Source organism: Trifolium pratense, linkage group LG7 (genome assembly GCF_020283565.1).
Source record: "Trifolium pratense cultivar HEN17-A07 linkage group LG7, ARS_RC_1.1, whole genome shotgun sequence".
Classification (NCBI taxonomy): Eukaryota; Viridiplantae; Streptophyta; class Magnoliopsida; order Fabales; family Fabaceae; genus Trifolium; species Trifolium pratense.
This window is the reverse complement of record NC_060065.1, coordinates 2,450,099-2,475,935: the sequence shown is the minus strand read 5'-3', so window position 1 is coordinate 2,475,935 and position 25,837 is coordinate 2,450,099. Positions and strand designations below refer to the sequence as shown.

General features: G+C 38.3%; 6 protein-coding genes across 7 annotated transcripts; 3 read left to right on the top strand and 3 right to left on the bottom strand.

Moving 5' to 3' along the window:
* The first annotated feature begins 1,221 nt into the window (after positions 1 to 1,221).
* Positions 1,222 to 6,403, top strand: LOC123897718 (alkylbase DNA glycosidase-like protein mag2). Of its 2 annotated transcripts, XM_045948460.1 has the most exons (3): positions 1,345 to 2,151; positions 2,338 to 3,551; positions 5,938 to 6,403. In XM_045948460.1, the coding sequence occupies exons 2-3, from the start codon at positions 2,419 to 2,421 to the stop codon at positions 5,960 to 5,962; spliced, it is 1,158 nt and encodes a 385-aa protein (XP_045804416.1). In that variant the 5' UTR covers positions 1,345 to 2,151; positions 2,338 to 2,418; the 3' UTR covers positions 5,963 to 6,403. The 2 variants fall into 2 exon arrangements, with proteins under 2 accessions (XP_045804417.1, XP_045804416.1); XM_045948461.1 differs by having other exon boundaries at positions 1,222 to 3,551.
* A 1,775-nt stretch (positions 6,404 to 8,178) lies between these two features.
* Positions 8,179 to 10,053, top strand: LOC123900138 (long-chain-fatty-acid--AMP ligase FadD26-like). The gene has a single exon (XM_045951468.1). It carries the CDS (start codon positions 8,179 to 8,181, stop codon positions 10,051 to 10,053), a length of 1,875 nt encoding a protein of 624 aa, XP_045807424.1.
* An 892-nt stretch (positions 10,054 to 10,945) lies between these two features.
* On the bottom strand, positions 10,946 to 12,629 carry LOC123900136 (mucin-1-like). The gene is made up of 3 exons (XM_045951467.1): positions 12,587 to 12,629; positions 11,721 to 11,922; positions 10,946 to 11,450 (listed from the first exon to the last, which is right to left on the bottom strand). Exons 1-3 carry the CDS (start codon positions 12,627 to 12,629, stop codon positions 10,946 to 10,948), a joined length of 750 nt encoding a protein of 249 aa, XP_045807423.1.
* LOC123898339 (protein RADIALIS-like 1) lies at positions 12,465 to 14,721 on the bottom strand. Its single transcript, XM_045949270.1, has 2 exons — positions 14,288 to 14,721; positions 12,465 to 12,676 (listed from the first exon to the last, which is right to left on the bottom strand). Exons 1-2 carry the CDS (start codon positions 14,539 to 14,541, stop codon positions 12,649 to 12,651), a joined length of 282 nt encoding a protein of 93 aa, XP_045805226.1. The 5' UTR covers positions 14,542 to 14,721; the 3' UTR covers positions 12,465 to 12,648.
* A 1,806-nt stretch (positions 14,722 to 16,527) lies between these two features.
* LOC123899924 (CBS domain-containing protein CBSX3, mitochondrial) lies at positions 16,528 to 19,487 on the bottom strand. Its single transcript, XM_045951189.1, has 7 exons — positions 19,409 to 19,487; positions 18,238 to 18,319; positions 17,844 to 18,126; positions 17,667 to 17,745; positions 17,018 to 17,091; positions 16,860 to 16,920; positions 16,528 to 16,768 (listed from the first exon to the last, which is right to left on the bottom strand). Exons 3-7 carry the CDS (start codon positions 18,102 to 18,104, stop codon positions 16,626 to 16,628), a joined length of 618 nt encoding a protein of 205 aa, XP_045807145.1. The 5' UTR covers positions 18,105 to 18,126; positions 18,238 to 18,319; positions 19,409 to 19,487; the 3' UTR covers positions 16,528 to 16,625.
* Positions 18,595 to 19,738, top strand: LOC123899923. The gene has a single exon (XM_045951188.1). The coding sequence runs from the start codon at positions 18,722 to 18,724 to the stop codon at positions 19,601 to 19,603; it is 882 nt and encodes a 293-aa protein (XP_045807144.1). The 5' UTR covers positions 18,595 to 18,721; the 3' UTR covers positions 19,604 to 19,738.
* Positions 19,739 to 25,837: the final 6,099 nt, after the last annotated feature.

Genomic DNA, 25,837 nt, shown 5'->3' with positions numbered 1-25,837 from the left:
GAGTTGGGTTGTTACATTAAATAATTTTTTAGTCCTTATAAATATCGTAAATGATGTTTCTAGTCTATATTAAAACTTTCACCAAGTTTTAGCCTCAAATATTTGTTAGGCGCTACTTTTAAGTCACTCAGGGTTTACTCTCATTTCTTTTGTATTCATATTTATAATATTATTATAAGAATATCTTCCACCTTGAAAAAAAAAATTCTTCCACAAAAACTCACAAGGGATTACCAATTAAATTAGAACTTGAATCCAATTGAAGTTGGTCTAGTGGTGTTGGCTTGGGTCCTTTGAGTATGCTCCTCTCAAGGTCTCAGGTTTCGATTTCTTCTGGTGCCAATTTCGGTGGGCTAAGTCCATACAGAGCAAAAAAAACTCTGGCATTAAATGGGCCCCGCAAGTGGGCGGTGTGATTGACCCCCTTAGATTAGTCGGTATTAGAGCCGGATACCAAGTTTTAAAAAAAATAAATAAATTAGAACTTGTGGACAAAATTAAACTTTTTTATTAATATATTTAATTAGTGCTTGGAGATATATTTAAAACTTCCCTAATACTAATATTGAAGGGACATCATCTCCTCACCCTAAATTTCTTATATAAAAAAATGATGAAATTTCTTTTCACGCCCTCTTGTCCTTCTCGTGCGCCCCCTATCTTTCCAATTTTACCTACTCGCAAGTTAAGTAACGAGTGTGTAAAAACACAAAATTTGGAAAATACAGTTTGCTGCTACTTAAAGTGCAAACTAAGTTGACACTTTAACCAACAAACTTTATAAAAAATTAATTTTTTAGTCCCTCATGCATCCCTCACCCTCCATAAAAATATTTTGAATAAAATCGACCAGTACTTCTTGGAAGCGCGAAAAGAAATTATCAAAAATATCAAAGCATAGGCCTTGTATCAAAATTTGGAAGATAATTACTTTTGCCACCCTACCGGTTACTCGCACGCCTTACGATTTTCCAATTTTACCCTTCCGCTACTTAAGTAGCGCACGTTATAAAAATCAAAAATTTTGAAAAATAACATCCGTTACTTAAGTAGCGGATGTTATAAAGGTAGGATGTTTTGAGGGGTTTCTGCTACCTAAGTAGCAGACAAGAATATTGTGGTAATTTCATTGGCTGCGCCTCAAAATCAGTAGGATGACAAAAGTAGATCTCAAGGAAACGGATCCTCTCCATCCCCCATGTCTCCTTCTCTCTCTTCTCCAAATCTAAACCGTTAGATCAAATCCAATGGATGAAACGATGTCCTCTCAAAAATTAATCCCCGTATCTTTTCACAGGAAACTTTTTTCTCTTCATCTTCCACATTAAACTGCTGCAATATCACCTTTGCTCTGTTTGATCGTTTTCTCTTCACCTAAGAGTAGCTTGCATCTGGATTTATTTGGAGCGTGTTATTACCAGATCTTGATCGATGGCAAAAGAATAGAGAAAGAGGAAACCATCGTTTGAAACCCTAAATTGGAGATAGAAAACGAAATCGAATTGCACAGAGGAGTAGGACACTGAGATTGAAGTGAACAACAGATGAATTGAAGAACGGACTGCTTGTCACTTGAATTGAGTGTTTTTATATGCTCTGTTTTGGTCCTTTCTCCATTCGTTTGCGACCTTCCCTGTGCGTTTTTACATGTTTCCGACCACTGTCCTTGCATCTCCGACCACCGTGTATCTCGCCGTTGCATCGCCGGTCACCGTGAATAGCCTTCCATGTTGGTGATGGTGTCGTGGAATCCATATTCGTGAGAAGCCTTCCAAGTTGGTGGTGGTTGAAGAAGGAAATTGTTCATGAGGGATTTGTTTTATTTATTTTTTCATTTTTATTCTATTTTAAATTTTGAACCATAAGATTGATCTAACAGTCAAAATTTGGAGAAGGAGAGAGAAGGAGACAGATGGTGAAGGAGAGAATCCGGATCCAGATCTCAAAGCCTGCCTAGTACTGTTGGGCTTATATATAATGTTTGGGCCAACAATCCATTACTTCACGTGTAACACGCAATTCGAGGTGACGACAGAAAACAGAAACGACACAAACACAACATTACCACCAAAACAAAAGAAGACCAAGAAGAAGGAAATCAAGGAATTGACGATGAAGAATTTCCGTACATCCAGTTTTTGTTAGAACAGAGTGAGTTTCATCTTAATCTTAAATCGATTCATTGATTACCCTAAAATTAAACCACACAATCACATTCTTCTTATTTTTCTTCACAAACTCTCACTCATCATTTTCTTTTATCTTTTCCATATTTATCTCTAAACACTCTCTCGAATGTTCTATTAACAACTGATAAATTTTCAATTCAATTATCAGATATTGTTCCTTCCCTTTCTCATCCTAACCCTAACGAACGATTACCGTCAGATTAATCTTCAATTGAGAAATCCCTCACATATGGGCGAAGAGACACAACAACAACTTCAACCACAATCCCTAACCGGAACACAAATTCAACCACACCCTCCGCCACAAGACCCTTCCGAAATCACCGTCTCCGCCGTCTCCAACGTCGCCGGAGTCGAAACAATTATTCCTGTAGAGTCCGAACTTACCAATGTTCCGCCACACACCAATTCACCGGCCACAAAAATCCCTCTCCGTCCTCGTAAGATCCGGAAAGTCTCACCGGACCCGACAACCACCGATTCTCAATCGGAAACCCTAAAATCAACCAATTCAACCGCCGCTGGAAAATCTTGCGGACGGAACACCAAAACGGTTCAACCGTTACGAGCACTCGCTGCTCCGAGAATCGTAGCTAGGTCACTTTCTTGTGAAGGTGAAGTTGAGATCGCAATTCGTTACCTTCGTAACGCTGATCCACTTCTTTCCCCTCTAATCGACATTCATCAACCACCTACCTTCGATAATTTCCATTCCCCATTCCTTGCCCTAACTCGTAGCATTTTGTATCAACAACTCGCGTTTAAAGCCGGAACTTCGATCTATACGCGGTTCATTGCTCTCTGTGGTGGTGAAGCTGGTGTTGTTCCTGATACTGTTCTTGCTTTAAATGCACAGCAGCTTCGTCAAATTGGGGTTTCTGGGAGGAAGGCGAGTTATCTTCACGATTTGGCTAGGAAGTATCAGAATGGGATACTCTCTGATTCTGCCATTGTAAATATGGATGATAAGTCGCTTTTCACGATGCTTACTATGGTTAATGGGATTGGTTCTTGGTCTGTTCATATGTTTATGATTTTCTCACTTCATAGACCGGATGTTCTACCGATTAATGATCTTGGTGTTCGTAAAGGGGTTCAGATTCTTTATAATCTTGATGATTTGCCTAGACCGTCTCAGATGGAGCAATTGTGTGAGAAGTGGAGACCTTATCGTTCTGTTGCTTCTTGGTATATGTGGAGGTTTGTTGAAGCCAAGGGAACTCCTTCGACTGCTGTGGCTGTTGCTACTGGTGCTGGCTTGCAGCAACACCAGATGGAGCAGCACCAACAACAACAGCAGCAGCAGCAACATCCTTCACAACAACAGCTTATGGATCCAATGAATAGCATGTTTAATATCGGGTAAGATGTGTTGAATTGAAATAGATTGTTTTGAAAATGCGTTGAAGTTGTTCGCTTATGATTGCATATGTTGCTGTGCTGCTAATGGCTATATACGATAGTGATCAAATATTTCTCAATTGCTTCGGAGCTTCCATATGTTGAACTATAGAAAAAACGTTGGGACATGACCTGCTTTTAGGGGTTAACTATCCTTTTAGGTAGTTTAGGCATTGCATAGAAAATGTTGAAGCATGGCTTAGAAAAATGACCTGATCTTGGAACTAGCAAATGTAGTTTTGGGGAATATACATGATTGGGGATAAACTTTCCTTTTGTTATCTTTATTGCACTTCTTGTTTAGTTACTCTTGCAAAGATATGCACTTTCATCTCACATTGCACGCTGTATTCTTTCATGTTCTATTATTGTTCAATTTCCATTCAGTCATGGTTGCTAGATTGTGCAACTCCTTAAGAATTTTAGTACCCTTTTCTCTTTCCGTAAGTGTTTCTGTCATCCATCCGCAAAAGGAATCATGTTCAGTAGTCTAGAATTGTACTTTCATTCAAGACTTTAGTCTATGCCATTGCCCTTTAGCTGATGTACTATCCTCAAAGACATTTTTTTTTGTTTTATAAATTCATTAAAGACCCACTAGATGGTTGACTACTTTAGTTCATTTCTTTTTGTTAAACACAAGAAAACGTTTCGAAAAAAAAAACTTACGTGGAACACCTGATAGCAGTGATGTCATAGGAAATAAAATATAAAGAAGCAGAGTGTAGATTTACGTTTTTCCAACAATTTATTTTTATAGCATGCTTTGGCATTCTCTTGCATTATTGTGTAGATTTAAAGAAGCAGGGAAGCCAGTATTCATGTAGAAAAGCATGCTATAACATATAAAGTGTAGGAACATAGACTTGCCCCATATAGCATACTATCAAGTATCAAGGCTTGATGCCATGAATAAAATTTTATTGCCTACATATGGAGCCGTGAATACATGTATTGTGACATTGGGATTGAAGGAAGTGATATGAAAATCAAGTTAATCTTCTCTTTTTTTTATATTCATCTTTGTAGGGATGAGTTGACATTCAATTTTTACACACAATTATTACATGATTATGAATATGATATTCATGCCAGAAAGATTCTAGACTGAAATGTACATTGTGTTTGCATGATTGAGGAATGATGATATTGATGTAAGGAATAAGGACTTTTATTTATCGATTTATTTGAAATTTGACATTTTTTAATTGGACTTCACGTTTAGTTTCAATCAAGACTTCTTTTTTTGATTGCCTAAATTGGAATAAATTTTGGTTAATAAAGGAGTGAAAAAAAGTCATGGTTTGTAAGTAAGTTAAAAGGAATTGTTGCACAAGAGATGCACAAGCTCTCTTGTTCAATTGTTTTTTCATTGCAAGACTAGTGGTTTGGTATTGAAGCTATTTATTTATTGTGCATAGAGAGAAAAAAAAGAAATATATATATATATATATATATATATATATATATATATATATATATATATATATATATATATATATATCAATAAACCCTACAAAGGAGCAGTTATGATAAAACGGCTTTTGGTGCAGGTGAAAAACACCTGCGAACGGTTCGTATCCGAATTGCTCTGGAAAAGTTAAACTGTAGGATGACCTGAATTAACTTATTATTTTTCCTTTACTTTTTTAAAGCTGTAATAATTTTCAAGAAGAAAAAAGGTGGTCATTTAGATATCCATCTTAATTTTGCTTTATTATGGCAATGTGGCCTTTTCAGTAGTCTATTTATTTGTACAATTCTCTTTGTTCAGTAATCAATCTGATTTGATCACCCACCTTCATATTGGGTATATTTTTTTTAGTAATTAGTCGTTGCAGTTTTACCATTGGTTTTGCATCAGTTGTTACCGTATTTCCGAAATGTTTTTCAGTCTGTTCATAATTGTCAGTAACATATACAGTAAGAATGTGTGTCCTACAAATGAAGACAAAAAGAGTTAAATGATTTAATGACGTGAAGTTCTTTCTTCTGTTGGTTGTTTTGGTATAGTCTCCTACATAGGTTGTATTTCTATAGTCTCGTGTTTTGTCCATTTGTTTTGGACTATGGTTTCTGCTCCAGTATATACTTCGTTTGGATGGTGTCAACTGCCAAAAATATTTTGTTATAATTTCATTTGTTTGTGTTTTTTAATTATATATGCAAGGAGAAGGGGGTTGTGAATTCATAGGTATAAAAGGACATTTTTTTTTTCTGCTGTTGTTCCTTCCTTTTATATTCTCGATCTTCTTCGATGTTTGTAATTCATTATTATATTTTCTAACCTAATAATGTAGTTATCATGCATATCTCACATCTTTCTGTCTTATGCTGATGCTTCTAGGGCTGCCTGTGCTTGGGGACAGTGATTGCTGACGAAATTGAGAAAGTTTTCATCAGGCTTCACTAGCAGAAAGTTTGAAGTTGCAAAGCCACATCATTATGCATACTTATGGATAGAAGTTAGTACTGAAACACGACATTTCATTGAAGGATTAGTGTATGATGATTACTTTGTGTTTAGTAAAACCTGTGCAAGATTAATAAAGGCTAGTCCTTGATTTTGTTTTATTAATCGCCAATTGTCATGGTCGGAGGCAAGTCATCTTTTGGTAGGAAAGGACTGCCTTTGCCTATTGGTGGTAATGTGGTTTGGACTTTGGACCTTGTAACTAATGTATGAGTCCTTATTTCACATCTTGTTGGCAAATGTGACCCTTTGCGTTAATTAGATAGAATTCCTATGTCAACATAATTGCCGGATAATTCTTATGCTCAACTTTTAGATTTTGATTTTAATTAATCATTAATTTGAGTTGAGTAATATATAATTTTTATTTTAATTTCAACATTACGGTAGTTTTAGTATGAAGCAAGTTTGATCCTCAGTAAAAGGCAATTCTTGTATGTGGAAGTGTTGGCAGTGTAAACCCAGAGTTGAAGAAGTTCCAGTGATTTCCAGATGGAACAACTTACGTAAGTGTTATGCACAAAACAACACAAGACGGCTAAGATTAAGGTGACAGGTAACCCCACTTTTAATATAAAAATTTAGGGTTTAAGGATTGGAAAATTGCTTTTTTCGCCCCCCATGTTCCTCTTAAACCCCCCAAAAATCCCAAAATAACCTTGAATTTGGGGGGTTTAGGAAGCTATGGATCCTAGGATCCGAAATATATTATGTGTGGTTCGTGGGATCCGAAACAAGCCAATTATAGATGGGAACACGTTTTGGGGGGGGGGGGGGGGCGAAAATTGTGCTTATACGTTGGTTTGGAGTCTACAATCCAAAACCAATTATGTTCGGATTCTGCGAACCGAAATGGTCACGAAAATCACAGGTTTGGATCCTGCGAACCGAAATAGTCACGAAAATCACAGGTTTGGATCATGCGAACCGAAATGGTCACTAAAATTACAGGTTTGGAGTGTACAGTCCAAAATCAAGTTTTCTGCAGAAATTTTTTACAGTTTTACAGGCCAACATTATGCATGTTCGGAATTTGCTCTTTTGCGGGTTCAACTACATTAGGTTGTGCAATGTCGGGTTCATCGATGTTCGGTTTCATTTCAAACGGAGGTTCGGCCATCACAATAAATTTCAAAATTTTAAAAAGCTGTCCAGTTTGGCATGTGGGATCCGAAATGGGTTCGGATTGTATGAGCCAAACGCGACTGCGATCATAAAACCATGAAAATTGAAAAAATTAACGGTTTAAAGTGCTTATTACCTCTTGTATGACTCCGATTGAGTATTGCGCCCCTCTTTGAGTGAATAAACGTTGCTTTCAAGTCTCTGATACGCCAAAAAAACCGCCCTAGCTCCAAAGCTCCCAATTGAGTGTCCAAGTGGTTATGAAAGTGCAACTTCTGAAATATAGGCTATATAGACTCTATTCGGATCCTACACACCGAATATGAGCGTTTCTGGTTGGTAGAATCCGAAATGATGCAAAATTTTAAAAATCAAAGCATTTCGGATTGTACAGTCCAAAATCAAGTTTTCCTGGGCAAATCATCAACGATGTACAAGGCAGGCATAGCCAGCCAATGGCTTGTTTAAACTGGTTTCGGATTGTATGGTCCATATCAAACAAGTTTCGGCTTCCATACTCCAAAACCGTTAAAAATAAGGACATTCGGATTGTACAATCCAAACCCAGGTTTTCCTGGGCAAAACATCACGTACAAGGCAGGCATAACCAGCCAATTGCTTGTTTAAACTGATTTCGGATTGTATGGACCATAACAAACAAATTTCGGATTCTAGAGTCCAAACGCATTTATAGGGTCAAAATGGTCACTTTGGGGGGCCTTGGAGGAAACAATGGGGGGGGGGGGGAAAGCAATTTTCTAAGGATTGGAAGGAACACTCAAAATAGAACAACAACAAAGCGACGGTTTATGTAATCACTACTTTAGGCCCAGTAGGATATTCTTACGGAATGTTCCTTTATACCATTTTCTAGTCTTTGTAATCTTCACTTAGTCTTTATCAACATCTAAACAATTGACCTATAAGTAAGAAGTGATTAAGCTACTATTTTTTGCAAACAACAACAATAGAAAAGAACAAACAAAAACAATGCAATATGAGTACGAGAATTATGATCCATCTTTTCCCGACCAACCTGTGGTTGACCAATACCTCCCAGTTTGGGCCAGGTTACCAGCCTTCAAGTCCAAACCAGCCTTTATTTGGGCTGAAGATTACCTAAACACCATTTCCACTACCCACCTCACCTATGAACAACTCAATACCTCAGTAGATATAATCTCAACTCAACTACTTTTTCCACTTCAAAGAGGGGACACTGTCCTTATTCTTTGCTCTCCAGGACTTGACCTTGTTAAGGTCATTTTTGGTTGTCAAAGAGCTGGTCTTTTAACTGTCCCTATAGTCCCTCCTCACCCTTCTTTCACCAATGAAAAAAATTACCATCACCTTGTAAGGATCATTTCACAAACTAAACCAAAAGCTGCAATAGCTCACCCTAATTACATTTCAACCATTCAACACTACATCACTTCCTCCCACAACAACAATAAACTAGCTCACATGTTAGAAACTCTCTTATGGATTTCCACAGAAGATATAAAAAACGATAACATAAATTCAAACTCGAATTCAAATTTATATTCATACAATGGTCGAAAACCAGAAGAGGTTTATTTGGTTCAATACACATCAGGTGCAACCGGAATACCGAAACCTGTTCTTGTAACAACAGGTTCAGCTGCACATAACGTTAGAACCGCAAGAAAAGCTTACGATCTTCATCCGAATAGTACTATAGTTTCGTGGCTACCTCAATACCATGATTGTGGTCTCATGTTTTTGTTACTCACAATTGTATCAGGTGCAACATGTGTTCTAACTTCCCCAACATCGTTCATCAAACGACCAAGACTCTGGCTTGAGTTAATGTCGAAATTTAATGCTACTTGCACCCCCGTTCCTTCTTTCACACTACCACTTGTAGTTAAACGTGGAGGAATTCACCAAGGAAATTTTCCCATTAACCTATCAAATCTTAACAATCTTATAATCATCAATGAACCTATTTATAGAGATTCAGTGGTTGAGTTTGTTCACACTTTTTCGCCATTCGGGTTAAAAAGTTCCTCTATATCACCTTCTTATGGATTAGCCGAAAATTGTACTTTTGTTTCAACTGCATGGAGATACAATCAAGAAAATTTTCCATCTCACAATAAACTTTTACCAGTTGCAAGGCTTGAGGAACAAGAAGACATGGACATCATGGTTGTTAATGAAGAAACACTTGAACCAGTTGAAGATGGTGTTGAAGGAGAAATTTGGGTTTCATCACCAAGTAATGCTTCTGGTTATCTTGGCCACCCTTCTTTAACAAGAGAAGTTTTTCATGCAAGAATCAGTAACAAAGTTCATCGGTGTTTTCTTCGAACGGGTGACAAAGGAATAGTGAAAGGAGAAAAAAGATATCTCTTTGTTACTGGTAGAATTCAAGACACTATAAAGCTTCAAAATGGTGAAAAGATTCAACCACATTACATAGAAACCGCGGTTTTCAACAGTTTTCCGAAGTTACTACGAGGTGGTTGTGTTGCAGCTTTTAAAGTTTTAGCAACGGTTGTAATTGTTGCAGAGATGCAGAGGATTGAAAAAGATGTGGATGAAGAGATTCTAAGGAGTGTTTGTGAGGGAATTAAAGAAAATGTTATGAAAAAAGAGGGTGTTGAAGTTGGATGGATTGTTTTGGTTAAGAGTGAATGTGTTCCAAAAACTACTTCTGGGAAATTGCAAAGATGGGCTGCTAAAGAGAAGCTTCTAGATGGAAAAATGAAAATTTTGATGGAGATTAGGTTTGGAAAAGATATTATGAGGATAAAACATGAGGTAGTAAGAAAAGTGGATGTTGAAAAAAATGATCACTTAGGTGCAGAAACTCGTAGCTCATTGATGTCACATCTATGAGGATTGAGAACACAGTACTTGATGTTATGAATTGATTTAAGTTTTACTTGTGTATTATAAATACTATATTGATAAATAATTTTGGATATATTGTTTGCCATTGATGAAGCAAACTATATATTTAAAGAGATAAGTGAATCACATACATTGTTAATGTAAATTAATTTATACTTAATATACCTCATATACTTTATTTTAAGTTTTTTTTTCTTTTTTTCACCATCAGTATCCGCCTCACTGGATCGTATAATCTGGTTCGGGGGTCAGTTCTGATATCAAGTGGTTCCATCCGCCTCTTGATCGCAATTGCAGGGATCGAACCGTGGTCCTTCCTATCAAGTCCAGTGTCAATTACCACTGGACCAACTAACTATTTGTACCTTATTAAAGCTTTAGTTACAAGAGTAGATTAACCTATGTATGAATTAAGTTGATTTAAAGTTTAAACTAACAGAAAAAGGCACAAAATGAACTACTATAATGTTAGAATTGTGCGCATTCACAATCCCATGACCTGACATGGTTAGTCGCTGATGTTCATTCGATTAAGATTGAATAGTTTAGATAGTAGAAATTAATGCTGTTTTTTTTTTTTTTTTTTAACTTTAAATTACGAGCTTGAAATTTAGACGTCCAATCTTGATCGAAAAATCACCGATGAGGCTGGCTGCATGCCATCACGGGATTCTGATAGCACACAACTTAAACTTGGCATCTCTAGAACAAAATATTGATAGGTGTTACATAACACGGTTTAAAATCTCATTGGAATTTATAGGTGTTACATATTCGACAAGGTTTAAAATTTGAACATAATTTAACCGTCTATGTTAATAATCAACATTGAATTAAGAACGTGATGATGATGTTGATGTTACTATTATACTATGCTTCAAGAATCAATCTGATCATCATCCGCAGATCCAGCGTCAGATGCGGCTCCAGGTGCCTCTGATGGTGCATTCGCATTATCCTCCTCATCATCGTCGACTTCTAGTGGTTCTCCACCAGGTGCATCGGTTGGAGCACTTCCTGGTGCTCGACGGTCATCTACATCATCGTCGTCGTCTTTTGGTGCCTGTGCAGGTGCGTTTCTCGGTGCTTGATTGGGCGATGATGCTTTAGGTGCACTAGCTGGTGCTCTAAATGGTGAATTTTTTGGTGCAAATTGAGGTGATTGGCTTGGTGCTTTGGATGGTGATTTTGAAGGTGCATTTGTTGGTGATTCTGATGGTGCGTTTGAAGGTGCATTTGTTGGTGATTGTGTGGGTGAACTTTGTGGTGATCCTGCTGGTGAAGAGGAATCATAATCTGTTTCTGGTGTGTCTGCAGGCAAATCTTCTGGAGCGCCAATTGGTGAATCTGTTGCTGCTGGGCCTGGACTTCCTGCCTCAGGGCTGTTTTGAACCACACACAAATTAGTCGATTATTAAGGTAAGTTGCATACGACTTTTGTCTAATGCACACAAGTAAATTACTCGTTTATCATACACAAGCTTGTTTTTTACCATTTGATTCAATAGTAAAAAAATTTTGCGCATGATGCTAATTTGTCTCATTTGTGTACGATAGAATTGGAATATTTGCACAAATAAGTCATTGTGTAAAGTTTTTATTGGAAATAGAGGAAGACTTAGAAGAGAAAGAAAGAATGGTAGTGATCTTACTTATCTATCCAATCAGCTAAGGATGCTCCTCCGGTATCGGCTTCACCACTACCTTCAGTACTACCACCGAAATAATCATTAAAAGAGGCGCCACCACCACCACCACCACCAGTAGCAGCACCAAGAGCCTTCTTAGCCTCATCAAAAGTTTGACTCAAATCTCCCCCTCCAAAAAGATCTTGCAAACCTTGTTGTCCATAAACTATCCGGAACGGCGTAGCAAGCACAATTGAAAATACCAAAACAAATATTATCTTTGCCATTTTTTTTCCTTAATTAATAATTTCCCTCTAACACAAACACCTTCACAAATCACAATTTTATTTGTAAAAACAAACAAAGGGTGGCAATGTAGTGTAACCTTTTCTTTTTATGATATGTAGTGCAACTTTTGTTTTGATTAGAATTTGGAGTTTTTATATGTAATGTGACAACCCTTTTTGGGAAAGTATAAGTTTAACAAAATTGGGTTCTTACCTTAATATTGGGTTCATACAGATGTGTTAATTAAATACCCACCTCTCACGCTCTAATTTGTTATTATCTATTTTTGGAAAATTGTTTTTATGTTTAGTTTCTAATTACTTTCTAATAATGGTAGGATTTTAGTTTCACGACAAATAAGGTTCTACGCTAATAGTGTTGCTAAATTATTAACCAGTTATATATATAGACATTAGTTTGGTGGTTGTTACTTCTCTGTTTTATACCATCGATATTATTTTGGTCTAAAACTAAAATAAATAAGCTACATAAAATAAAATTTTTAATATATCAAAAGTAAGTGTTACATTACATGATACATGCTTTGTTTCAAATTAAATTTTTAGATGAACATAACGGGAAATTACTCAAATTATAAATACACATCACATTAACATAAATTAATTGAAAAACATGTAACTCCATAGCTCTTGTAGTCTCTGCTTCAGTGGATATTAAGATTCCTCATTCGCCTGAAAATGGGATTAGCGAGAATAATTAGAAAACAAAAATTGATCTCTAAAGTGATAAATACCACTTAAAACTCACACACAACTGCAAAGTTTCGAATTTAAACCCGAGTGAAAATGTTCAGCTTAACAACATCACAAATTAAACTAAGCCTTATGAATGACTGAATAATCAAAATTAATTAATAGGGCAAACTCATACTTAATTAAGAAACCTTTAGAGTTAATTAATTATATAAGTGGACAAGTGCATGTGCTAGAAAACTTAACTAGACCCAAGGATTGCAGCTGAACATGATTTAAAAAGAGGAACCTGGGGGACAAAATACATATGTGTATGCATGATCCAATGATTATTAGCATTTTATTTGATGATAATTTATACTAGTATATGCATTACGGTGGTCATTATCCAAACTAATAGATCATGTGCACCAGATCAGTTTGATGATGGATTGAATTTCACGTGGACCCTATTTCTTTATAAATAATTTTAAAATAAAATCAAGTAATGGTGTTTCCCATCTTAGTTTAAGTTTGGTTTAAAGTTGGAGATTATGATTAAAAAATTATAGGTTTATATAACTATATGTCAATGCGATGTGAATTAAAATTCTCGCATTAGATAAAAAAGTGGATATTGAACAATAATGTCTCAAGAGTTTTTGTGAAGAAGTGGTGTTCACTTTTCACTTATATGACTACTCATCTCTCAATATAGTAACTTTTAGAGTTCAGACTTTCCTTGTGATAAAAAAAACGGCACCAGTGCTAATAGTTTGACCGATTTTTTGTATCAGTAATTTTAGTTTTTTTTTTTTTTTTTTTTTACAAAATCAGTAATTTTAGTTAAAAACTCTCATGATAATTTTTATGATTGATTGTAATTTGTATGTTGGTAAGACAAAATTTCTTAAACAATATCTTTATCCTTTAATAAATAATCAATTTCTTCTTAGTTTTATAAAATAACAAATCATGATTTAAAAAAGAAATCAAAACATCAAGAGTAGCATGGTAAAATTGGCAATGTAGACTTTCCAAAAATAGAAGCAGCAATATCATTCTTTTGAAAGCACCTATATCAAGTTTAACTTTTCTTGGTTTAGTTTATACTATTGTTCTTTGGTCATCAAGTTTAAAATATTCTTTGCTTAGTTTAATTTTTTGAAGCTGAAGAGATTTTTGACTCCTTCAATATTGAAGCTATTAGAGACAGAGGATAAATTATTTAAATATTCATGCAAAAAATATAGCCACTCTCACTCCGTTCTAAAATATAAGTAAAAATGGATCAATAAAAGTTAATGTATCTAGTCTAAATTTTATATCAAATACATCAGCTTTTATCAACTAATTTTTACTTATATTTTGGGACTGACGGAATACAATATCAATTCATGTTATAAAGTTGACAAAAAAAAGAGAGTAAATTAGTAGGTTGAAGCCTATGCAAAATGAAAAACTTAGCACTTGTCATAAAAACTTGACCAACGTTATGTACTGCATGAACTTCTAAGATGGTGGCAACATTAATCTTACTACTAATTAATTAGCTTTGAAATGAAATGAAATGAAATAATGTAAATGATAACAATTTGAATGCATTATTACCTTTGTTCATCACCAAATAATTTCCTTCCATTGTTGATATTGATACCAGCACCCCCCCTATAAGTAGGTAGTGGTATTTGATCATGCTCAATTCGAATGAGATCTTCCTTAAGGATCTCATAGTGCATTTTCACCTCTTGTACAGATTTTCCACCAACAGCATTAGCTACATGTTGCCACCTATTTGGATCTTCAGGACCATATACTGCAAGTGCATCCTCAAAACGCCTATTTTCTTCTCTTGTCCAACCCATGATATGTATGATATTGGTATTTGTATGTATTTTTTTCAATGTAATAATCAACAAAAACTCAAATAAAAAAGAAAACAAAATAGTAAGAGAGTTGTTTTTTTTTTGTGAGAAAATATAGTGATTCTATATATTCTAGCTCAATATGACTCAATGTAGAGACTTTGGGTTAAGGGAAAATTGTGGTACTAGTTCCTTAAATAAGGGAGAGTCAAGTGGGGGTGTTTGCAAGTTGGGGATTACTTTTTATGGATTATTCAACAAGATATTATTCCATTACTTCACAATGCCTCCAAATCAAGGGGATATTACTTATTAGAGTGGAACATCTCCTGCACTATAGGATCTGGATTACACGCAGTAAATGCTTCACGTAGTTATTATTCCAAACAGTTTGATCTATAATTGACACTCGAGATTGTTTATAGTTAATTTTATTATAGTATAATTTGAACCATTTAATCATAAATCAATGATCGAAATTCAAAACAGGGTGAAAAGGTAAGCTATTTTAACAACAGACAATCCTAGTCGAACTATGAATCTACCTATGACCTTAATTAATTTATGTGTGGTACCATTTCATGTTGCATAGTGTATAAAACATTAAATAAATTAGCTAGCATCATAGATAGTTGAAATTCTTGAGAATTATTACAGCCTTGTGGAGGTGGGGATTAGATACTAATATTCCAATTTAATTTCCCACTTCATACACATGATATTATTATATACTAATATACTCTTTTTTATTTCTTCAACTTTTTCTTGATGACATCATTCATTTAATTCGTATATGAAATCGAGAATATTGGCTCGTGCGCTTTGCTTAATTCAATTCATCTGTACGTGAAGTGTGAATTTCTATTGTCTCACAAAAAGTTGGTACAACAATTCTATAGATTGTATGAATATGGTATCAGAAATTTGTATATATCGGTAAAAAATACATACATTTTATAAGGTTTAGTGGTAAGGGGTTTAAGTAGTATTCTAAAGGTCGTGAGTTAGATCCTCGGCTCTAATGTATGGAGTTGAAATTTGAGGCGATGATTCTCTACACTACATTTTACTTGGGTTAATTTATTTTTTACCTTCTGATTGCTTGTTCGATTTGCCCAAAAATGAAGCCTGCTCTGGCTTAACACTTCACAGTGATTTGCACTTGACTCTGCCGACTCCATAGTGGGGATGGGCAAGTGCTACGTATGTTTCACAGTTTTATTGCAAGTGAATTTGCAAATTGGTATCCAAAATTAGTCATTAATTATAGGTTAAAAATAGTTCCTATAATCAATTGTTAATGTAAAGATGATTGGAAGAAAATAAAACGTATTTGAATAAGTCTTACATATATTATTGATTGGTTTGTTCTTCCTTATAAGATTCATTGCTAGGAAACACTTTGATTTCTTTTTTTTTTTTTTTTTTTTACTTATTATATTCTTTATGGTTTCTTCTTTCTCTCGGTTTCGAACTAAATATCTCAAAGTTGAAGGGTAAATTGTAAGTATATGTTGGACGTGAAAGGTGTATTATAAAACAAAAAACTCAATTAAAATGGAGAGAATGAATAAATATATAAAGAGGAATATCTTTTACTTTACCAATCAGTTTTGTAACGACAAGTTAAGTTGAATATAAATAGAACCTTAAAAATTTGGCATATATGAAAATCACAACCAAACTCACATTCAATTCAAACAATGCACTTAAATTTTTTCATATAACATAGATTCTGTTTTTACTGTTTTTATTTAGTACTTTAGTTATGAATTATGTATTTTTATACTGCGTTAAATATGGTGTTGATTATTGATTCTGTTTCTCTTGATGGAGATACACTATACTTACTCTCTGACTCCTGCAGTTTGGGGATACTACCTCTGCATAGACTGAAAGGGCCTATAGCTCCTGACTCCTGTTACTAACTTAGAAATATGCTTTTGTCTGGTTGTAATTCTAGTGATTTCAGGTCTCATTCTTTAGTGAAATGAATCTAAATTAGTATATAATGGTGTATTATGTTTTGGTACATGAATTTCATATCATCAAATCTGTACATATGGTTGAATCATTTTGCAAACCTAATAGTATTCTCCTCTGATATAATCACCGAGTCGCTTCAATTCTCCACTTTGCTGCTCCGTCACTGCTCGCACCACATCTACAATCGAAATCATACCAACAATTTTCCCATCTATAACCGGAACATGCCGGATTCGATTCTCTGCCATACAAGTAAAAGGGTCACACACATTTCTTCAATATTTCGTCACATAAACTCGTTATGGAAAAATACTTCTATGTCGAAAAATTACCTAACATAAGTCTCATTGCTCTTAGAATGTTCGTGTCAGGTGTCACAGTTACCAGGTCACTCTGTTACATGTAACCATATCAGTCAAAATTCATAACTCCAAATCAAAATGCAAGATTTGATTAAACATAATGAAAATGAGAGAGTATATAAAATAACCTCGTTAGTCATTATTTGACCAACTTGTGTGTATAAAGGTGATCTTCCTTGTGCAACTATTTTCTTCAAGCAATCTGCAGAGTCATGCATGCAGCCAACAGAGATTCAGTTTAGCTTGTACTGTCTATAGTTATCAGTATCGTATCTCGATTTCATACTAAATTGAATTCAATTGAAACAAATTTTTAGTGTATATCTATTTAGCACATGATTACATGAATCTAATCTTGAATTCTGATTCATTGTGATGAATTATGATTCATTCTAATGAATCACTACCTAAACTTAGTGTAGTAAACCATTTTTCATTGTCAACTTTGTATAACCAATCATTTTTCTTTTGACATTTGATTTATGACTTGAATCTTGAATTATTTTGAAGTTCATATCTGATATATCAACTTATAATTTTGTCATGTCATTTGTTTTTACTTAAAAAAAAAACGTGCTAATGTATATTAGGTTCATAATAAGATTCGACTCACAATTTGAAAAATAGGTCTTCCAATTTGAATATTGATTTGATAACAATGGTTGTGTCCACATAATCAATTTTATCTCGAAAACTAGTATACTTGATCATTTTCTTAAGAGACACACATAACTAGCATAATATGAGATAGAGAGAATATGGGAAGGAATCATCTACCTCTTTCTGTGACAATGCCTGCTATGTGCTGGCCCTCTGGCCTTAGTACCACCAATGATCCAATATCATTTTCAGCCATCTATAAAATGTTATATATTTGTCGTGCTTGTTTAGAAACCATTTCTAAGTAAATAATAACAATGAATGAAAGCTTTAACACAAACTAAACCATCTTACATTCCTCATTGCATTAATAACAGCATCATCAGCTCTGCACCAAAGCCAGGAACCCACTTTCTCTTCCCCCTTTGTCATTAGTACCTCTGACACCGTAACATTCTCCAACCCTTTCAGCTGCATGGGTGGAGAGGATGTGATAAATCCAAAGCCTGAAGTTATTTTGTTCAGGCTAATGATTCCATTCCCATGGAATTGTTGAAAGATTGCAGCTCTTGGAGGGTTGCAGCGTGGTTTCAGTATTCGGTAAATTCCTTGCATTTGTTATCCGTTTATTCTAATTCTGTTCAATCAAAATTTAAATAAGTGATGTTCAATGTATTATATTTTCCCAAGTACAGCCAGAAAAATAAAAGAAAGAACAGACGGTAAAGTTATATGGAATTAGTATTACCTTGCAATTGGTATTTCATATTGCTACAATAATGAATAGCTTGGATCCATCGTTTACTTGGACCGTATCTTCTGTCTGAATTCTTTTCTTAAAGGAGAATATAAAGAAAGGAACTTAACGACTAAAATCATAAGGAAAGCAATAATGCATCCAAAGAGGTGGAGTATATGCTGGGAATTTCTTTCCTCAGAAGCAAGAGAAATGTCTTTCCTCCGCAACAAGATATAAGAATGCTTAGCAAACTTTGGCTAAGACATAAAATAAATGAATCTAAGGAAAGCACAAAAAAGGAAGATGGATTGATGAGTCAACCCAAAAAGGACAATTAACATAGAAAGTCCTATTATGCATCCAAGGTATATATTCTTAGCTCTGAATATAAAGACAACATTTGCAAATGCAATCAGTTCATACAGTATTATCTAGTATTTCTAGTTAAAACAATCAAAACAATCCGTCCTAAATTATTAGACAATCATTATCCATGTCAGGGATCAAAAAGAAGCAATTTCGTTTTAGAATCCCATGGATATCAGGTTCTTCCACGGGATTTCAGTCTCGTCCAAAACAAGGATCAAATTCTTCGTCGCAATTAGCCTATGCCCCACCACAGCCTCCTCCAACCCCAATCTCTGAACCTCTAGAGAGAAAGATGATGTTTGCCATTGCCACATCCAACCCTAGTGAAAATAACATCAAAGTACCTGCAGATCCGGTTATCGCCAACGTCTCAAATTCCACCATGCAAAATACTACTATGAAAGATGATGCAACAAATTTTGTTAATAAAGTAACCACTGCATACCCAACAACAATAACAAAACTTCCGGACGATGACAAAACAGTTAGTGTGGTAACTCTGGCTGGTGACAACAGAGGAGCAACAATGCATGTGGCAGATTCCCACTCCCAATCAACAAGGAAAAAGGGGTCAATCCACAACATTCACCTAACCAACGAGAAAGAAGAAAAGGATGAAGCGGGGAAGGCATACGTGAATAGTAACATACAAAGTATGAATAATTCATTGATTGTTGAAGGTTCAATAAATGGAAGAGACCCTGGCGTTCGTGTCATTCTTCCACAACAGCCCGAGCCTCAGGTTAAACGAGATATAGAAAAGCGCAGAGATGAAGTTAAAACGGTTAGCCGGGTAGAGAAGTTAACTTACCAACCAATGGTTAGAAGACGATGCTTGAGAGGACTTATGGTGGAACCAAGTGATTCTGACCCTGATAATCCTGATAAACCCTGTCGTCATGCTGCAAATTCAGTTGCGGAGATGTTAGAAAGGATAAGGTTTAGCGGCGCAGCTTGTTGTCTGTCTACCTTTCACTCGTGTGTAATTATCATACTCGGATTTTGATTTTTCATGTTGACAACATCCATATTCTGTATTGTTGATTTTATTTACAATTGATTCATTTATAGTAAATTTTATCAAGATTATTTACTTTAACATGAGTAACACCATAGTTGATGTATTTTCCTACTCACAAGAACATATTGTGTTTACATCATATACTCTATCATTAAAAACCATATATGTAGAATAATGATGAATGAAATGCTAAAAAAGAAATAAGATATTATTGAATAACAACGTAATATATATTATGCATATGCTGATTATGATCTTATATATATATCAAATTGCAGCAAAGTCGATATAATGACAGTAATTTTGGTCTCTTTAATTATTCTAAATATGTTTAACTTATGAGGCTAACCAGGAACGTCTTGGGTGTGGTGGTCACGATATCTGTGGCTGCGGCGACGAGGGTGAGTCCATATGAAGCTCCGGTTAGATTTTTGAACCAATGTGTCTAACGAGCTCATGAAAGGGATGAGACTTAGAATAGAAATGAGAAGGAAATCGAAACAATGAGTGACACTCATAATTGAAATCATAATCAAAATTGGAACACTCTGAATCGTCATTTCATCTACTCAGAATCGAAATACGGTTGTTGACTATTGTTCTGGGCCGAGCTTAGAGCTCGAGCATCAGAGGGTGTCGAACACACATACCATCCGAGCACGTCCTAACGGTCAGATACCCTTGCGTATTGTAACGGCCGTAAACCGGAATGATGAGCATTTACTGCACATCAAGGCCTCCAAGCCGTTTTCCGGCAGCCACTTGATGGCCATTAATGCCATCAAGGGCCTTAGCCCAGCGCTGGGGGCTATATATATGCATCTCACTTCATTTGCAAGGTACGCATCTTTTATAGCTAAGAAAACCTTACACACAAACTGACTTGAGCGTCGGAGTGCCTGCAGGTACACAACCCCCCTCCGCTCCAACAGGGGTCTCAAACGCTCTCAACCACCGCAAACGCCGGCGAAGTCGCATCGTTCTGGTCAACACGATCAGTGGCGCCGTCTGTGGGAATATAGTTTCCCTGTTTATTCAAACCAAAAACTAAAAAAATTTCCTCAAAACACCTTCTTCACGACCAATGGCTGGCGTTAACAACCACCAAATCCCGGAGCACGTGGCGGAGAACCATGGATCACCGATGGACTACGCGGCGTACCATCCGCAGGACGGACAATTCGCCTCCGTAACGGAAGATGGCCAGGGAGGGCAAGACGCGCATTACGAGCCCTACAACCCAGAAGAACCGCAGATCCCTGTGGCTACCCCGCCACAGGCGACTCCGGCAGTGGCTATCCCTCCGGGCGTTCCCATGCAAGAAATGATGGCTGCGCTGGTCAATGCAATCAACCGCCAGTCGGACTTGCTGCTGCAGCAGAACCAGCGATACGAGCAGCAGAATCAAAGGCTCGAGCAACAAAGCCGTCGCATCGACGCAATTGCTGAGTCGAGGGTCACGGCGCAAGCTCGCCCAGCTCGCCGTTCACCCACACCTGTGAGGAGCAGAACCTACTCCAGGTCTCGCTCACCACCTCGCCACAGAAGCGAAAGGAGGTCGAGCCCAAGGAGAAACGAGGCTATATCTCGAAACTCCACCCCGCCGAGGAGACATTCCCCTAGAAGGGACAACCCTCCTCGCCGTCAAAGGAACCGATCCCCGGAAGAGAGGGACAGTCACCAAGGCCCCCTCTCCCGAAGGATCCGAGAACTTCCCCTACCGGTCGGACTCGAAAAACCACCGGCAATGGATACCTACGATGGCTCGACAGACCCCGACGAGCACATCGAAAATCTTGAAGCTCTCCTCGAGTACAGAAATGTACGAGGCTCTATCAAGTGTAAGCTCTTTCCCACAACTCTGAGGAAAGGCGCTATGGCTTGGTACAAGAGCTTGGCGCCAGGATCCGTGGACTCCTGGTCGGACCTGTGCGCCCGCTTCCGGGCTCACTTCACTTCCTCGAGGCGTCACCCAAAAACTGAAGCAACCCTCGAGGCCATCATTCAAGGCGAGAACGAGCCTCTAAGGGCCTACCTCGAACGGTTCAACAAGGCAGCCGTTGAAGTGAAGGTCGATGAGAGCATGAAGCTGTACCTCCTCGACAGGGGATTACATCCAGACAGCGACTTTGCTAAAGCTGTCGGTATCGAAGAGCCGAAAACGCTGGATGCATTCTTCGAAAAGGCGAAGAAGTACATAACTTACGAGGAGAAACAAAGGGCCAAAGATGTCAGAAGGCCTAAAAGTCAAGAAAAAACCAGGAACCATGAAAAGGACGAAGCTGGAACCTCGCGAAGAGGTAACGAAAAGCAAAGGGAGGAAAGGATCAAAGATTCCAAACCTCCTCGGGGAAAGTTCACAACATATACTCCGCTGAATGCGTCAAGAGATCGCATTTTCGCCGAAGTCTCCGCTGCGGACTTCAAAAAGGCTGGGATCCACTTCCCAAGACAGCAGCCCATGAAGGCAAATACTGATAGGACAAAATTTTGTCGCTATCATAAAAGCCATGGACACGTCACTGAGGACTGTGTCCACTTAAAAGATGCCATCGAGATTCTGATACAAAAGGGTTATGCCCGAAGATATGTTCAGAATGACGAACAAGCACAACAACAACAACAACAAAGGCGGGAGCCTCAAGAGGTCGCAATGGCCATTGATGTTCCCGAGCAGGAAAACAGAGGCATCGTCCCTCAGGCGCTTGCCATCTCAGCACCTGAAATTCCACTCCCATCTCCGGGGTCAGACGAGGGAGCGCTCATGAGGCATTTCAACGCCCACCTGAATGGCTCATGGGAAAATTTCCCAAAAGCACTAGTGATAACAGGTGGAGGGCTAAACAAAATCACCCTCGGATCGGTAAAAAGGAAGTTCGAGGAGCTGGAAAACGTTTGCTCGGTGACTCCCATCACCGTCACCAAACCTGAGGGAGACTCCGACCCGCTGGCCTTCTACAAATCAGAAGTTCCTGGGGGCTCACCAAACTATCAGATACCACTGCTGGTGAGGGCTCGCATGGCAAACTTCGACGTCCACCGCATCCTCGTAGATCAGGGGAGCTCGTGCGACGTAATGTACTCGGGGCTATTCAAAACTCTACAGCTGTCGGAGAAGAACTTGGTTCCATATGTAGGACCCGACCTTCAGGGGTTCAATGGGTCGACTACCAAACCTTGGGGATACGTGGACCTCATCGTTACCTTCGGCGAGGAAAAGGCTATGAAATCCGTGAGGACGCAATTCATGGTCGTCGACTGTCCCTCGCTGTACAACTGCATCATCGGCAGAACTACTTTAGCGGAGCTGTTTGCTGTGTCGTCCACTGTTCACTTGAAGCTGAAATACTACACACTGGACGGCCAGGTCGCCACCATCAACGGCGACATAGCCGCTGCGAGGAGATGCTTCGAGGCCGCGGCAAAGAATCTGAGCACCGTGGCAACCCCCAAGAAAACTGAAAAGAAAAATCCGGGGGTAAACACTATTGGAGGTTCCGTCGACATCGATGCTCGACTCACAAAAAAGGAGCATCAAGAAGAAAAACAGAAGGACCTCGCCGATGCTGAAAAGAAAATCTACCGCCCCATCCCGGACGGAGATTTCGAACTGGTGCCCTTGGGCGAAGACCCCCTCAAAGGGATCAAGATTGGAACTGGACTCCCCGACTTGGTCAAAAAGCAGCTGATCGCCTGCCTTAAAGACAATGCTGAACTGTTCGCCTGGAGCGCTGCAGAGATGCCTGGTATCGACCCTGAGGTCGCTTGTCACCAGCTGACTTTAGATCCTAGGGCTAGTGCCGTTGTTCAGCGGCGTAGGAAGCAGTCTCCCGAAAAAGCGGAGGCTGCCGAAAAAGCTGTAAAAGACCTCCTCGAGGCAAATTTCATTTCGGAAGCTAGGTATACCACCTGGCTATCCAATGTTGTACTTGTTAAGAAATCGAATGGAAAATGGCGCATGTGTGTTGACTATACCGATCTTAATAGGGCTTGCCCTAAAGACGCTTACCCTTTACCTAACATAGACAAATTAGTAGATAATTCATCAGGATTTAAATTACTATCGTTTATGGATGCGTACTCGGGTTATAATCAAATAAAAATGGCTGAAATCGATAAAAAGAAAACAGCGTTTATGACCGAATCCGGTAATTATTATTACAACGTAATGCCTTTCGGGCTTAAAAACGCAGGCGCCACATATCAAAGGATGATGAACAAAGTCTTCAATGATGAAATCGGTGACATGCTCGAAGTCTACATGGATGATATGATCGTCAAATCCGAAGAGGAAGTCGATCATACAGCCCATCTAAAAAGAGTGTTCGACCAAGCGAGAAAGTATAACATGAGGTTCAATCCTGAAAAATGCACGTTCGGCGTAAAAGCTGGGAAATTCCTCGGGTTTTACTTAACTGAAAGAGGAATCGAAGCTAACCCCGATAAATGCAGAGCATTCTTTGAATTCCCTACGCCGGACTCAAAGAAATCTATCCAATCATTAAACGGGATGCTCACCGCCTTATCTCGTTTTGTCGCAAAATCCGCTCAACACGCGCTACCTTTATTCAAATTACTTCGAAAAGAATCCGCATTCGAATGGACAAAGGAATGCGAGGATGCGCTACAACATTTAAAACGAGCACTATCCGAACCTCCAGTCCTAACACGACCCAACGAAGGGGAGACATTATATCTTTATCTCGCCGTAGCGTCGGAGGCCATCAGCGCCGTTCTCATAAGAGAAACCGAGCAAGGGCAAAAACCCGTCTATTTCGTGAGTAAGGCTCTGCAAGGACCAGAACTCCGGTATTTACAGATTGAAAAAACGGCCTTAGCAGTAGTCATGGCTGCGAGGAAACTAAGACACTATTTCTTAGCTCACTCCATCGTTGTCCGGACTGATCAACCAATTAAGCAACTCCTCGCGAGGCCAGATATGACAGGACGAATGCTAAAATGGTCGCTCGAGTTGTCCGAATTCGAAATCTTTTTCGAAAGCAGAAAGGCTTTAAAAGCCCAAGTGCTAGCAGACTTCATAGCCGAAATGACCACGTCATCTACCCCGGATAAAAACAAATGGACCATCTTCGTAGATGGATCCTCAAATCCACAAGGGAGTGGCGCAGGTATCATACTCGAGAGCGGTGAAGGAGCGCTCATAGAAGTTTCACTCGAGCTCGCCTTTCCAACCACAAACAACCAAGCCGAGTACGAAGCTTTCTTGGCAGGGTTAAGGTTGGCTCAGGATATGGAAGCCGAGGAAATTAAGATATTCACGGATTCACAGCTCGTCGCATCACAAATAACCGGGGAATACCAGACAAAAGACGAGCGACTCACGGAATATTTAAACTTGATCAAAGAAAAATTAACCAAATTCAGACAAACCGAAATCAAGCACGTTCCTCGCGAACACAATGCAAGAGCAGATATCTTATCAAAGCTCGCAAGCACTAAGAAAAAGAAAGGCGGAAATCAATCGCTTATTCAGGAAACGCTATCCAAACCAAGCATAGTAAAATCCGCCGAGGTATTCCTGATATGCGAGATCAACACCAACAGCTGGATGACACCCGTGTTCGAATTTCTGAACACTGGAAACCTCCCACTTGATAAGAAAGAGGCGGCTAAGGTAAAAAGAAGAGCCTGCGCATATGTAATCCTAAATGGAAAAATGTACCGCCGAGGATTCTCCATCCCTCTGCTAAGGTGTGTCGAGGAAAGCGAGGTAGCCTCGATCCTTGGCGAGATCCACGAAGGAATAAACGGTCAGCACATCGGTGGACGCTCCTTGGCCAGAAAGGCCTTGCGAGCAGGATTCTATTGGCCTACCATGCAAGCAGACGCAAAAGAGCATGTCAAAAAATGTGACAAATGCCAACGTCACGGGGATATGCACTTGGCCCCTCCAAACGAGCTAAGAACACTATCGTCCCCGTGGCCGTTTTCTTGGTGGGGGATGGACCTCTTAGGACCGTTTCCAACGGCAGCAGGACAAAATAAATACCTAATAGTAGCTGTCGACTACTTCACGAAATGGATCGAAGCCGAACCTCTCGCCCACATCACAACATTCAACGTGTTGCGATTCTTCAAACGCAATATACTTGCGAGGTTTGGGATCCCTCAAGTTGTCGTTACAGATAACGGGACTCAATTCACGGACAAGAAAGTGCGAGAATTCATGGCAAAAATAGGTACAACCCAACATTTCAC